General features: G+C 32.5%; 1 protein-coding gene and 1 long non-coding RNA gene across 2 annotated transcripts; both read left to right on the forward strand.

Moving 5' to 3' along the window:
* Positions 1-1,125: 1,125 nt before the first annotated feature.
* Positions 1,126-13,912, forward strand: LOC102588240 (uncharacterized). The gene is made up of 3 exons (XM_006367702.2): positions 1,126-1,277; positions 6,194-6,425; positions 13,383-13,912. Exons 1-3 carry the CDS (start codon positions 1,177-1,179, stop codon positions 13,677-13,679), a joined length of 630 nt encoding a protein of 209 aa, XP_006367764.1. The 5' UTR covers positions 1,126-1,176; the 3' UTR covers positions 13,680-13,912.
* Positions 1,284-5,449, forward strand: LOC107059183 (uncharacterized). Its single transcript, XR_001472537.1, has 2 exons — positions 1,284-2,288; positions 3,318-5,449. It is a non-coding gene; the product is annotated as an uncharacterized lncRNA (long non-coding RNA).
* Positions 13,913-15,185: the final 1,273 nt, after the last annotated feature.

Below are 15,185 nucleotides of genomic sequence, written 5' to 3' on the forward strand. Positions count from 1 at the left end.
CATTTTTAGTTTCTTTTTTCCAGATTTAGATAGCTGGTAGGGGTGTTTTGACTAGGTCTATTTTGGACCTGGTTTTGGGTACAATTTTAATTAATAAATGAGGTGTCTGTCCCACCTTTTAACCAAAAAAAATAATCTTAAACACTATTTGTTTTAAAGAAAATTAAAATATTCAAACACATTTATTTTAGAACAAAAGAAGTGTAAATCACAAATTAAAATATTAAAAATCATTCAAAAATTGATTGACCTCAAATTTTATCTATTATCATATAGTATAAATAAATTATATAAATATTTAGATTATGAGATATATATCTAAGGGAAAAGGGTCTGATATACCCCTCAACTTTGTCATTTAGAGCTAATATATCCCTCGTTATAAAAGTGACACATATATACCCCTAATGTTATACAAATGACTCACATATACCATTTTCCTCTAACGGAAGTGAAAAAATTAATTTTAGTTTAATTTTTTAAATTATTTTTAAAAAATATAATCCCATATGGGTATATTTAATCCTCCTCAAACATATATTATTTTTTTAATTATTTTTTTGTTTCAATGACTAATTTAGATTTATTATTTTGATGGTAAAATTTGTTTAAGTTTTTCTAATATTCTTGTAAAATTTATCATAGATGACCCAATTTTTTTATTCAAATACAAAAGTTAAATTACAATATATCCGAAAATATAGTTTTAAATTATAATAGCCACACAAAAAAATAGTTTTAAATTTTTTTCTTTACACTAAGGAATGAAAGAAAAAATAAAATAAGAATAAGAAACTCAAATAATGATAATAAAAAAGTCAAAAAATAATCTATGTCCAAAAAAAATTAAAATATACCTTGAAATTTTCTAGAAAAATCATATATACCCCTAATTTTTTTTTTAAGAAATCAAAAGTCAAAAATATAAATCTAAAACTAATTTTTTCACTTCCGTTAAATGAAGCATATATGAGAGCTCATTTTATAACGATAGAGATATATATGAGCCATTTATATAACGGTAAAGATATATATGAGCTACTTCATAACGAGGATCATATCATACCATTTTCCCTAGATCTAATATGGTTATTGAATACTTACGCAAATGGTTGGAGTTATATATATATAGGTTGGAGTCCGAAAAAGGGCTCTCCCTGGCTCGGAAATTAGGAAATGGCGAATGTTTCAACATCAAAAGGAAGATGGAGCAACCTCTCGAAATATGCTTCTAGAATTTTCTTTGTCCTCATCTTCCTTCAGGTCCCTTTGTTCAGGTATAACTGCAAACTTGAGATGGTTGAAAATTCTTGATCCAGATTGTTTATTCTACTAAGTTCGATTATGTGTAGATCTGGTTCATTCAATTAAATCTAGCTTTGTTTTAGTACAAGTTAGTATAATTTTGTATTTCCAACAATCTTGCATTAAAGTCGCCTAGATCTTGAATTCAGTGTGTAAATTCTCTTGAATGTGTTCCATAACTTTTGCAAGTTCCGTTTAGATATTAGCTACTTGTTTAAATCCCACTTCCTTTGTATCTGCCATCCCAAATTTCCACTTTCTAATGCATCTATATTTCTACTCCTGCTGCATTTTATTTGTTTTTCTTACTCTCCTTCTTACACCTATTATCTCAATTTACGTCTTACTTTTCATCTCAACTCTTACTTTACAAGTTAATATGCTTCAACTTTTGCAACTTTGGTTGGGCTAAGCCGTCTCTAATCTCCAGTTTTCAGATAATACTACATTTTCCCTCTTAGACCAAGTGCTATGGTTCCATTATATGCTTCTTGATGGTGTGGATTTTGATTGTTAATTTTGAACTTACAATGGTTCTCATTTGGAAAAGTAATTGGGGTAGTATTGATGTTTCTAATCACATTATTTATGTTTTTTGAGTCTGTTAACTTGTCTCAGTGTTAGTGATGGATCAGTTAGTTTTGAGCACGGTGAATGAGTACTCGCGTCAATTATATTTTGAACATGGTAAGTGGTGACTGAGAGTATTTAGTCACATTCAAGCAAATTGATATCATCTCTGCTACTCATCTTAGTTAGGTGTCTTTTTGGGTGTGGATATAGAAGATTAGTTGTTGTGGGTTTTCCTTAAGAGGAAGGAGGGTGATTTCCAGGAAGGTTGCCGTGTGAGGAATTTTTTTTTCGGAAAATGGTTTTGGGATCCCTATTGGAAACTCTGTTTTGCTTAAAATGATTGATAACAAGTGTGGCCTTCAAGAAAAATGATTGATAACAAGTTAGGCCTTCAACAAATATGATTGAAGGTATCTTCTTTTAGTCTCTTATGGTTATCTGCAAACATTTCCCCTGTTTTCTCTTTATTGCTCATAAAATTGACAACAACAAACTTTTGCTTTCCTGGAAAGACATTTTTCTAACCTTATTTATGAAAGGGACGGAGTTTGGTTATTTGCTTATGGCCTTTTCATGTTTTTATTGTACATCTAGTTCACATTGCTTTTACACTTATTCATTAGGAGATATTTTGTGCCTTGGACTTCTAATTCTTACTTGAGAAAAAGGATAGAGAGCTTGAGGATTTTGCAGTTCTACGATTTATGGGCTTATTCGCTCGAATCTTTGCCTGTCATCTTACCTGTCTCTTCCCCATCCTTCCTGCCCCAAAAAGATAAAAAGGAAAAAAAAGAGTGAGGAAATTTTGCCCCCTCTCATCTTAGCTAGCCAAAGTCTTAGGGTGTGTTCGGTATGGAGGAAAGTATTTTCCAAGGAAACATTTTCTCGGAAAACAAGTGCTTATTTATTGTCTTGTGTTCGGTACAAAGTTACCAATTTCAAAAAAAAAAAGGAAAAATTGTCTTGTATCCGGTATGCAAGTCAAAAAATTATCCTAAAAGCATTTGGTATATATCTAAGACAAAACTATGAGGATGGGGGTTGGTGGGTGGGTGGGTGATTGTGAGTGGGGGGGTGGGGGTTCCTTATTTTTAAGGAGCTTCTTTTTCTAATAAAATATTTTCCAAATTTTTTTACCAACTGAACACACCCTTAGAGTATTACTTTTCTAGTCTTTTGTAGGGAAGCTATAGAGCTTGAAGAGCTTACATCGTTTTCAGGTTAGGGTGGTTCCATTCTGGTATCAATGTTAATGACCTCTACCAGACCAAATAGTGCTTTCTTGATCAGTTCACTGTGTGTCATACTCAAACTGAGAACTTGCTTGATTTGTTGCTGCAGTTCCTCTTGCTTGAATGGCACAAAACATGTTTCCTCCACTTACCTAAGCGATTTATTTCTCAGATATAATTTTTTTTTGTTTTGCCATTGCATTTCAGGGAAAACGATCTAATATTTTAGGACATTTGGATTGACTGAAATGCTTAATATATGAAAGAGCATCACTTGCCTCATGTATGGAATAGTGTGAAACCTTTTCTCCTTTTTCTTTTATGATAAAGCGGAGAGTGATTTTGTAACACCACGGTCTGAAGCAGAGATGTCAAGCTTAAAATCTGCACGCACTAACTAAGCTCTCAGCATGATGCTGATTATTTGAGTCATTTGGGATAGAAATAGTAAGGCAAGTTTTGACAGTCTTAATTAATTTATTAATTTGATCATCTGAATTTCATCTTGTGAGTGAGTGGTGTGATTAAACAAAGCTTTGCTTAAACCTGAGATATTGAAGTTATGATATGAATTAGTTACCCAAGTAAGGTTTAAGCTCATTCTTGTTCTTGAATGGAGGTTTATTCGGACCATAAAGAGTGGTCATGCTCAGCCAGGCATTATGTTACGAGGATAGAGTTTGGCTTCTGTAATAGGTCTTGGACGAAATTGAAGCCACCTCATGTAAGTTTCAAAATTCGACAAGCATATTTTTACTAGTTCGATGAGTAACTTTATGTAAAAGAATAGTCAAAAAGGAAAGACGCTATGATCCTTAGACTAGTGGCGGATTGGATTCATTATTTTATTTGGGCAGAGTCTAGACGTGATATTGACTGCTTCAGTAGCTTCTGCCTAGTGGTGAGAGGACTTACTTTGTCTACCCGGTCAAAATTCTTCTTTCTTGTCATAAATTTTGCTAGTATGATCTTTTTTCGGTGCCTGCTTCGAGAGCATTTTTTCTCCTTTGCAGTGAATGTTTGTCTTTTCCCGTGATTGTTCGATAATACTTCTCTTTTCATCTCTTTTGAATATATTTTTGGGCCTATTCCGGCCATTTTACTTTTATTAGGGCTCTATTTTATGCCACCATCGATTTAGCTGACACATTATTCTCCAGTATGATAACATGTCATCCTCCGGTCGGCTGACACATTATCAGTCAGCTAGAACGAGTCAGTTGAGATGCCATCATTCAATTGACATGTAATCATTATTGTCAAGTGACATGTCATCTTCAATAAGTACCACGTTGCATAGAGCAATAGTTTCCTGTCAACACCACGTGCCTGTCCTGCCATACGTTTCCATTTCCAGTTAGCGCCACATTGGCGTCAAGCAACAAATCTCTTCAGTCAGCATCTTTCTCGAGCCAAGCCATTGGGCAATGCCACATTGCTGCTCTAGTAACGACTCATTAATGACACACCACTATCCAAAAACTCGTTATATTCTTGTCGTCGTCCAGCAGCATGTAACTTCTCAGTTTGCATTACGTCATTGTTCAACAAGTTATATTTCATGTTAGTGCCTTAATAGAGGCATGTTATCCTCGACATGTCACTTTAGTCAGTGCCACATCGACAATGCGTTCCCCACTTTAGTGACCATTTAGTCACATCCTTAGGTGCTATATAAGAAATCCCTGTTGTTCATTGTTAATAAACCACGTCAGTAAGAAGTTTCCTCCTTTTTCCCCTCTTGTTTCAGACAACACTTCTCATGCATGCTTAGTGTTCTTAAAGGCGAGCGCCTTTCACCTTTGGTGACGAGGTGTGGCGAGGCGAGGCCTCTCCGCCTATTTCCAGCAAGGCGTGGCGAATTCAAAAAGGCGTGCCATGGCGACGTGACGTGGTGATGCAATAGGCGTCACCTTTTTTTTTTTTCTTTAAAAGTCAGATTTAATAATTAAAAGCCAAAATTAGGGTTTTTTTTTGGGTAATTTTGCACACTCACCTCAGATTAAGCGTCGCGGCTGCTTCTCCTCCTCTTCTCCTCAGATTTTGCAAGTCACGACCCCTAGAGACTTACGTGACCTTTGCGAATCACGACGCTGCTGCTCAGGTACGACTTACGCGACTGCTATTCAGGTATGACCCCTGGAGACTTACGCGAATCTCTTCTTCTCTTCTAGTTCTTCCCTTCTTTTCTTCTTCTTCTCTGTTTTTCAGCAGTACGACTATGCTGCTCTGTTTTTCAGACCCTCTATTTTTAGTGGTAGACTGGTGGTGAAGTGTGAACTGAGTGCTTTGTTCTTCTGTTATGTTGAAGTGCTCTGCTGCTTGGCCTATATTTTTTTTTTTAAAAAATAATTTAATTCTTCTATAATTATTTCTTTCCTACTTAATTTAGTTTTATACTAATTAATAGAGTATTTTGAATTATTGGTTCATTCAAGTTCTAGACTTTTGATATCTACTATTAGTTTTTGAATTGAAATGTTTGCTAATATATGTTATTGCTATTAAGATTTTTGGATATTTATATATGCAATTAAAATTTTTAATTTTTTGGTATTAATTGGCGCCTCGATTCAAAAAGGCGAGCGCCTCGCCGCGTGGCGGGGCAAGCCCTTGTGGCCTTTTGTCGCCTCTCGCCGTCCAAAACACTGTGCATGCTTGACCTCACTGTTATGGCTGGTTGGAATTGTTTCCAAAATTATTGATCTCTAATAAACGAATGTGTTTTATCACGGGGACAATGAGATGCTATTCTCAAGTTTGGAATCACAAGTTTCTGTACTAGATTAATTTATGTTGATTGCTAAGAATCATAATCTTATCGGAAACAATATCTCTACGACTCTACCTGCCAAGGTAGGGGTAATGTCTTCGTACACTCTATCCTCTCCACACCCTACTTGTGGGACTATACTGGGTAACAAATTTATAAACTAGATTAGTGTAACAAAGTTTCCTCACTTCTCTTTTGTGATTAATCGGAGTGTTTAGTAGCTTTTACTATGTTTTATAATTGGAAAAGAAACATCTCTGACAAGAATTCTCCATTATTGCTTACTCCTTCTCCAAATATCTTCCTTCAGGGTGCCATGCAGATCTGGTATGTGCTCAACGCCTATGGAAGTCACTTCTTCCCAGTTGATTTCCAGTGAGATCTTTCCTCTTCCATTAGTGAAGGCCATGCTCTATCCTGGTGCAGTTGCTAATGGCTTAATCACAAGCAGGATGGTTCCAAGCTGGGATAATCTGCTAAACATCTACAACCTGACAAATGTGAAGGAGGCCTCAGCTGTAACTGACCTACAACGCTTGGAGGTTTGGCCTTAAATCTTTATTTCTCATTTTATGACTACTTTAAGATTGTGGTCTCCACACACACACACACACACACACACACACACACACACACACACACACACACACACACACACACACACACACACACACACACACACACACACACACACACACACACACACACACACACACACACACACACACACACACACACACACACACACACACACACACACACACACACACACACACACACACACACACACACACACACACACACACACACACACACACACACACACACACACACACACACACACACACACACATAGAGGCAAGTACAGTTCTGACCATGGTTGTTATGATATAGTTTATTAAAATTATTGAAGCTGGTTGTTAAAGGTTACTTCTTTATATTGTTTGTCATTCTTACTTTCATGAATTTGTCAGTCTGTGGATACCTTTAGTGTTTGTTTGATTTTTTTTGGCCTTATTCGGTCCAGCAAGACATGTCTGCCGTGCTTAATTTGTTTTGATTGTACACTTTTTGACATATGCTCCGTGTTTCATTTACTTGCTTACTCCCTTTATTTCAAATTAGTTATCCTATGTTTTATATTTGGATTATATGGGAAGTTTGTCCATATTCACTCATTGAATACTATTTTTTTTTTGATAAAGTTAAAGTTGAAGACTCATTGAATACTATTTCCCTACTCAAAAAGTGACAGGGACCCACTTCTATATCAATAAAGGTTTGGAACTTTCAAAAAATTAAGTTTATGTCCACTTTGGGATTACTTTTTATGAAAATACTAACAGAGCTACGTACCTTACCTTTGGCACTAGTGCCCTGTAGGACTTACCAAAATTGGGGTAGGGAATATGTACTTTAAGAGGGTTGAAGAACTGAAAAGAATATGATTCTCGCTAGAACCTTAGACTATTTTAAGAGGGATCGAAGAGCAGAAAAGGATATGATTCTTGCTGGTACCTGAGACAGTAGCTATGCAATGAAAACTTAGGTTAAAATCTCTGATCTTATGTGTTCTTCAAAACTTTTGTAAGTTCTCCAAAACATGAGGAAATATCAAAGTCTTTATGGAGTAGGAAGTATATACAGGGAAGAATTTCAAGAGATGCATTACAAGCTTCATGATCCTTGTGCTAATGGTGATTTTCTTGAAATGTTTGGTCATCCTTGTTGCTGCTTGATAATATAATCGTCAGTGTGTTGGTGGTATGCCTCAGGAATAGTGAATATTAGGGAAGCAATCATATTATTTTAGTAGTATTAAAGTACTAATAGATGTGATTCTAAAACTCAATCTCAAGCTCTGCTAATTTCCATTTTGGAAAATTGACTTCAACATTTCCCTGGAAGAGTGACATGTTTATTTTTGTTGTTATCGGCTCATCTATGTCATTTTCGTTTGAGAAAAAGGTTCATTTATGCCATTATTTGTTAACTAAAAGGGCATAGATGAGCTTTTTTCTCAAAGTTTGATGTCATATTTGAGTCTTTTCTCCTTTAAAAAAGTCTAATTAATGACGTGGTCAAATCATTATTGACCACGTGTACAAATTGGTTTTAGTTAACAAATAATGGCATGAATGAGTATTTTCTCAAATGGAAATGACATAGATGAGCCAAACTTTTAACGTATGGCATAGATGCGTCTTTTCTCAAATTTCAATGGCAATCATGGCATATTTGAGCCTTTTTCCTAGCTTTATAGGAAGTGCACTTTTAGAGCATACTAGTTTAGAGTACATGCTTTGCATGTGTGTATTTATTACGTTAAAAAAAAGTCAAAACTATTTAGACCCCTAGTATGTCAATTATCAGTTGATGAAGTAGACATTGAGACAAAATCGTTAAGATGGTGACAAATCCCTTTATAGAAGTGGAGTGATTAATAAATCAAAAAAAATTTGAAATAAATATTTTATCCATATTTAATCTCTTGATATTTATTAGGAAAAAAGGAAAATATATCACATATTTTAGGATTTTTTTTATGTATACAAGGAAAAAAGAAACTCAATTAACTAAAAAAACTAAAGAAAGACGAAAAAGATGAAAAACGTGCCTCAGAACTTGGTTTAAAATAATGTTTGGAATTTTGCAATGCATAAACAACAACACGAAAAATACTAAAATCTATCAACACGGCAACTTGCTAATTTTTTACTTCCTTCAATCTGGAATACTCTTAGGACTCGTTTGGTGTAAGGGATAATACCAAATAGTCCCGGGATTAAATTATAGTACCGCTTATTTTGTTGTTTGGTTGGCAAGTTCGGGATAACTTATCCCGGGATTAATAATTAGTACCGGGATAAGTTATCCCTCTCCTTGGGTGGTATAGTAATCCCGGGATAACTTATCCCGGGATAAAATAGGTAAATGACAAAAATGTCTCTTTCAACCCTTTTGTTGTATCACTTTTTACCTTAATGAAGGGCATTTTTGTAAATAAATAAATTGTTCTTAAAATTTATTATTTTGAATATAACAAACCAAACACTCAATAAAAAATAATCCCAACACAACTTATCCCATCATAACTAATCCCAACATAACTTATCCCAACATAACTTATCCCATCATAACTCATTTTCAAACCAAACGACCCCTTACCCTACAATCCACATCAACATGTTAACAACTCAAACATACAAAACTTTAATTTCTTAGCGCATTGCCTTATAGTTTCTCTTTTCTTCTTTTAACATATCTTTTAGGATTTCCTTTTTTACATATACAAGGATAAAAAGAAGATCTACTAATATTAATATTTTCTTGTGCCTATAGTTTTTAGGACTTCTTATTTCTTTTCAAGATTATAGTTAATATTATAAAATAATTAAATAATAGTTTGAGAAAAATAATAAATGATAGTTGTCTATTATAGTTTAGTGTACTAGCTTTGCACATGTGGCTTACATTAATTACTAAAATTGTATAGAAGGAAAAAAAAATATAAAAAGTAACAACTGACATTAAAATAAAATTATATCTATTTAAATCATATATATATATATATATATATATTATATCTCAAGTATGCTGTTCTTTGTTGCATCATGCATGTAATCGTTTTTATTTTCTTTTCATATAAGCTTTTTTCAGACAAAACTGTATTAACTTGAACATATTATATGTACAAATAATGCAATAATCACATTAACAACATAAGAAATAAAGTTCAGAAAAAAGCATACCTTCAAATTAGTTTGTAATCCGCACAAAGATTCAATCACATGCTCTATATGAATATTTCTTCACTTGCACAAGAATATTGAAGAGTCAATCAATAAGGACTTATTTAGGTTTACTCATACTAGTATCTGGACGTGTGCAACACATGTATGTCTCTAAGTAACTTTTTATAGATATATTAGAATGATTAAAATTCTATGAAAACATGTAAAGTTTCAACTTTGATTAGTAGTTAGCATACTTTGAAGTCACAAATGACTAAGTTGAATCCAAATAAAAAACTTGTAACAATAAAAAATTATAGAAAATAAAATAAAATGACTCTAATAGAAAGAAAACACAGAAAATAAATAGAGAAGAAAAAATACCAACATACATTTCCTTCTCAAGTCTTTAATCATAACAATATAGATGGAAAAAAGTAATATATAGAATCAATACATAATTTTTCGAGTTCCTGTTGACTCCTTTCACAACCAATAAAAATCCAAGAGTCTCATTCATCAAGTTAATTAAAGCATGAATCAAATTAACACAATAGTGATAAATGCTTCACTACTTTAGTACATAATGGAAAGAATGATCTTGGGTAAGGGTCTCATAAAATAAAAAAGATGAATTATATAGAAAAAAATGGAGGAATATCAAAAGATATCTTAATGTTTTAAATTAAATAGTTGGAAGTTATGTATATGAAAAGCATGAGAGTTATGAATACTAGGAGTAGCAATTAAATAAATAATTATATATGAATCATGAAGTTGAATATTTAAAACAAATAAAAAATAATTAAATAAAGAAGAGAAAAAGATAAATACAAATAGCATTCAAGTGTTGTACCTATGTGGAAACCTGCAAAAAACAGCAAATCTAATATCAATAAGTTAATGAGAAATTATTATAACCTAAAAAAGGGAAGAAAGAAACACCAACTAAGAAAACAGGGTGAGGGGGATACATATTATTATAGGAAGGAGAGGAAAAGGCAATAACTCTTAAGAGTTAGGAGCACTAAAGAATTCATTTGAGTCTAAAAGATTAATGACATGCCCATTACCTAAGATATTTAAGGTGTAATTATTTATGAGTAAATGAGGCAGCTATTGGACAAAAATTTGAATTTGTAATATCTAACACTTTCTCATTTTTAGTATTTAGTATTATAGTGTGATATAATTACAATGTAATATTCAACTTTACCATTCTCAAAAAAAATAAAATTACAATGTAATGTTAACTTCATTAAATGTTTTCTAATCTTTTTTTATTTAATATAGGGGTAAAATGAGGGTAATATGAAAAAGGGAAGAAATAGCAGAGATGTAACTGCATTATTAATTTATTTTAGTGATTATTAGCAGTATTTATCGTGGAACGTTGACATAATGAATAATTTAGTTTTAGCGTTTATAAAGGAGCAACATATTTCTTTTTTAATGGTATTATTGTAGTAACTCAACTTTATAGGATTATTTTGGTATTTCAACTTTTAACTTTTTTTTGTTCCCACTTGTAGTAATATATGAATTTGAATGAATACTAGTTGAAGAACGTCTAATAACTTTACAAAAATAACACATATTTTTGAGTGAAAAGTAGAAAAAGGACATTGATATTCATACATCATTATATGTAGAAGAATTGATTTTCAAGTAGAATGAATGGAATTTAGCTCCTAAACTAATTCTTTTAATCGATTTTAAAGTCTTCTCTCTTGATTTGGTGTAGTTCTCACACACTTCCGATAACATAGGCTTTTCTCCTAGGAACTTCTTATCTAAAAGTTCGATGAAAACTTTTTTTCATTATTAAAATTATTATAAAACTTTTCTTTCCATCACCCTTATATAGTATCACCTATAAATAATTTTTCTATTTAATTAAGATGACAAGTTACTTGGGCATATTTTATTTTCACAAAGTAAACTTTATGAAAAATAAAACCAAATTAATCGGCATTAGTGCTTTTATCACCCGTCATTAGTAATCAGTGGCGGATCCAGGATTTAGAATTCGTGGGTGCCAAATAGACTTATTGATTAAATTAATTTTATATTTGATTAAATTATTCGTCTTTCAATATATATCATAAATCAATCAATAAAATATAAATAATAAGATATTACAAATCCTCACTCCACACTAAAAGCATGAAGTTAACAAATTTAAAACTTTCAATAATATTACTAATATTATAAATATTCATCATTCATTTACAATTGTCCTCGACGAGTTTTTCATATTCTGAAAACGATCGATAATGACATCATTACTAACATTTATAAATACATCACGCTCTATGCAATACACTAGACAATCATTTAAATATTGATTACCAATACTATTCCGCACTTCATTTTTATGTGCTTCATTGACGAAAATGCTCTCTCCACAGTTGTCGTAGCAACAGGTAAAATCAAAGTCAACTTTACAAGTAAATAAACAAGTGAAAAGTCAAAGGAGTAATAATGTAATTAATTTAATTTAAGTCAATAACAATTATAAATAAAATAAAATAATGTGCCAGCTGTTTTTCCTTAAAAGAACGTGCTTGGAGCCTTTTCTTTTTCTTAAAAAACGTCTGCAGCAAATTTCTCAAAAAAATAGGTACAAATGGGATTCGAACTCGCGACATCAGCCTTCTAAAGTTGCCCTCCTACCGTGGCACCACAAGTCAGTTTTGTTCTCTAGGTGGCACGCTTTATATTTATTAAATATTATATATATATATACCTATGTATATATAGAGTTTTCGTCGAAGTTCGGGGGTGGCATGGCACCCCCACACCCCTTCATAGATCCGCCCTTGTTAGTAATGCCCAATTTGTCGATGTTGTAATTACATGGAATTATGAGTTTCCATGTAAATCAATTTTTTTATAAAAAAATCGTGAATCTCTTTTTAAAAAATATATTTTTAATTAATATATTTGTTTTTTTTTTTTTGTTTATTTTAATTTAACTAAGATTTATAAAAGGAATGAATAATAGTTTTAACAATTTTGTCTATTGTAAAATCATTTAATAAGAGGCAAAAAGTTCAATCAATATTTCGAATGGTCTTCATAATATATAGTTAGATAGATAATTATATTGAAAATAATAGTAAAGGTAAGTTGAGTCCTTTTTGTAGTCGATTCAAAAAAAAAATTCCCGTAATTTTCTACTCTTTTTTAAACTGAAATTATTTCCTTTTCTAAATGTGAATAGTCTTCTTATATAAATTTCAAGACTATATTAGGAGTTCTTACCTATTACAAATAAGTAAAAATTTAATAGTAGTAATTTTAATGAATTTCAAAATCTTAAATATTAGAATAGAATAATAGTTAAATGACAATTATTTTTAGGAAAATAATGAAAAAATGATTTTGTCTAAAAGCAGAATCTTTTAATGAAGTACAAAATGTTCAAACAACATTTTTAAGTGTCTTCATGCTTTTAATATAGTATAAATATATATAGATACTTTCACCTTCATCCTCCATTTTTCATAATCAACCAGAGGACTAGACAGTGGATGCTTACTGTTAAAAGATGCCATTTTCAATTAATAGTTTTAGTGAATATATCTTAAAGCGAATTACCCATAAAAATAAAATTGCCCATGTAACAGTGGGAGAATAGTGAGATGTTGTCTGTGTTTTTGAACATTCTCTTCACGTCTGCAATGATGTTTTGTTTGATAATAGATCACGTATTCTTTGGTTTGATTTGGTTTATCAAGTGGCTATCTTACTTTGTGAAAGGTTCTTGCTGGAAGCTATTTTTCTGTGGCTGGAGCTCTTATTGGGATATTAAAACCTGGAAGAATGAGCATGTTTGGGACGCTACTTATTGTTTGGGGGCTTATCAAGGAAGGGATACTTAACAATCCGACAAAAGTGGATGCTGAGAGGGCAGTGTATGTGTACCCAACAATGTTGCTAGCATTGGTATGTTCTTTCATGTCTGTGAAGTATGATATGAAAAAGGTGACAAGAGGTGCCCCAGCTAGACCTGTTGCAAAACCTCTGAAAAGTTCTTCAAAAGCTAAGCTGAAATGAGCATGATTATCAGACTTTCAATCTCCTCGTAGTTCTTACTTACTGCTTTCATTCTTTTTTACCCTGAGAAATGTACTTGTCTGGACTGTATATTGTAATAGAGGAGAAGAGAAATCAAAATCTGTAAGTTTTAAAGTTGCTGTTATGCTCAAGTATATTTCACTGTTTTTGGTTTCACTGCTTAGCAAATTGAATTAAAGGATAGTGCATGCTGCGCTTCTTGTTTATCCCCATCTTAACATTATCTTAAACAGACAGACGTGTTGTTTTGGGAGACTGTTTGGAAATGAATGATGTTGGAAGCCGCTGCTTTGGGTTATTATTCTTGTCACATTTTTGGAACAAACTAACTACTTATTTTTAAGTCAGACTCACTTCCAAGTTCCATCCCTGCTCAAATTAGCAAAAAATAATATTTAAGAAATCGCAAAATTATTTATTTACTTTCCAGTAAATTACGTTTGGGTGCACTTACAAAGAGGAGCTTCTTCTTTTTCTATTGGTTTATTTTTATCATTTTTGCTAATTAAACATTTTATTTCAATTTAATCAAGCACTCCAAAAGTTCTAAAGCTAAGTCAATCCAAATAGGCACCTAGTGTTATACATATTTGTCTTAGAATGTCTATTATGTAGGAATTTTAGTTGGGGTTCAAGTCAGTTTTCCCTATAAATAATAAGGGTTTCCTGTCACGATCCAAAAATAGACGTGATGACACTCGTCTTATCCCACCAATACAAGTTAGCCTAAAAGTCAATCATTACGATAAAGTACGAAAATAAACAATAAATAAAAGTCTAATACTTTAATAAAATGTGGAAATTCATAATCGACTTAAATATACCCCAAAACCTGGTTGTCACGTGTACAAACTTCTAATGTGTTAACAAAAATGAAAGAAAATACTAGTTTCAAATGACATTGTTTCTAGAATAGAACAAGATCATAAATAATGAGAAATAAGGTCCGTTGAGATGACAAACAACTACCTCACAAACCTCCACAAGAAGCCTCGGACAAGAAGAGAATAGAGAGTATCACAACGATCTGGGCTAGTAACCTACAAAAAAGTAGAAGCAAGGGGTGAGTACCAGACTACACGATACTCAACAAGAGAACTCCTAAACACCGAGCTTAAGGGTATAGAATACGGGTAATCCTTACACCCTAACCAAACATCCACAAGTACAGCCTGCATAAAAACCACTCCAACCTAATAGTTCACAATTTACATAGAACACAACTTAACAACAACACTCAAACAATTACATATCCTCAACAACAAACTCAGTATTCATCAATCACAAGTTCCACAGAAAGACACTCACAATAAAATTCGTCGTGGTGTGTGACACATTCCTCGATAATAGAATTTGTTGCGGTGTGCGACACGTCTCTAGAATCATAATATCCGTCACGCCGCGCAACACGTCCCTCGAAATGGTACATCATCCTTAATTTTTTATTCTTCCTCAATTCACATAACACTTATCACAATCATGTCT

Source organism: Solanum tuberosum, unplaced genomic scaffold (assembly GCF_000226075.1).
Source record: "Solanum tuberosum cultivar DM 1-3 516 R44 unplaced genomic scaffold, SolTub_3.0 scf00881, whole genome shotgun sequence".
Lineage (NCBI taxonomy): Eukaryota > Viridiplantae > Streptophyta > Magnoliopsida > Solanales > Solanaceae > Solanum > Solanum tuberosum.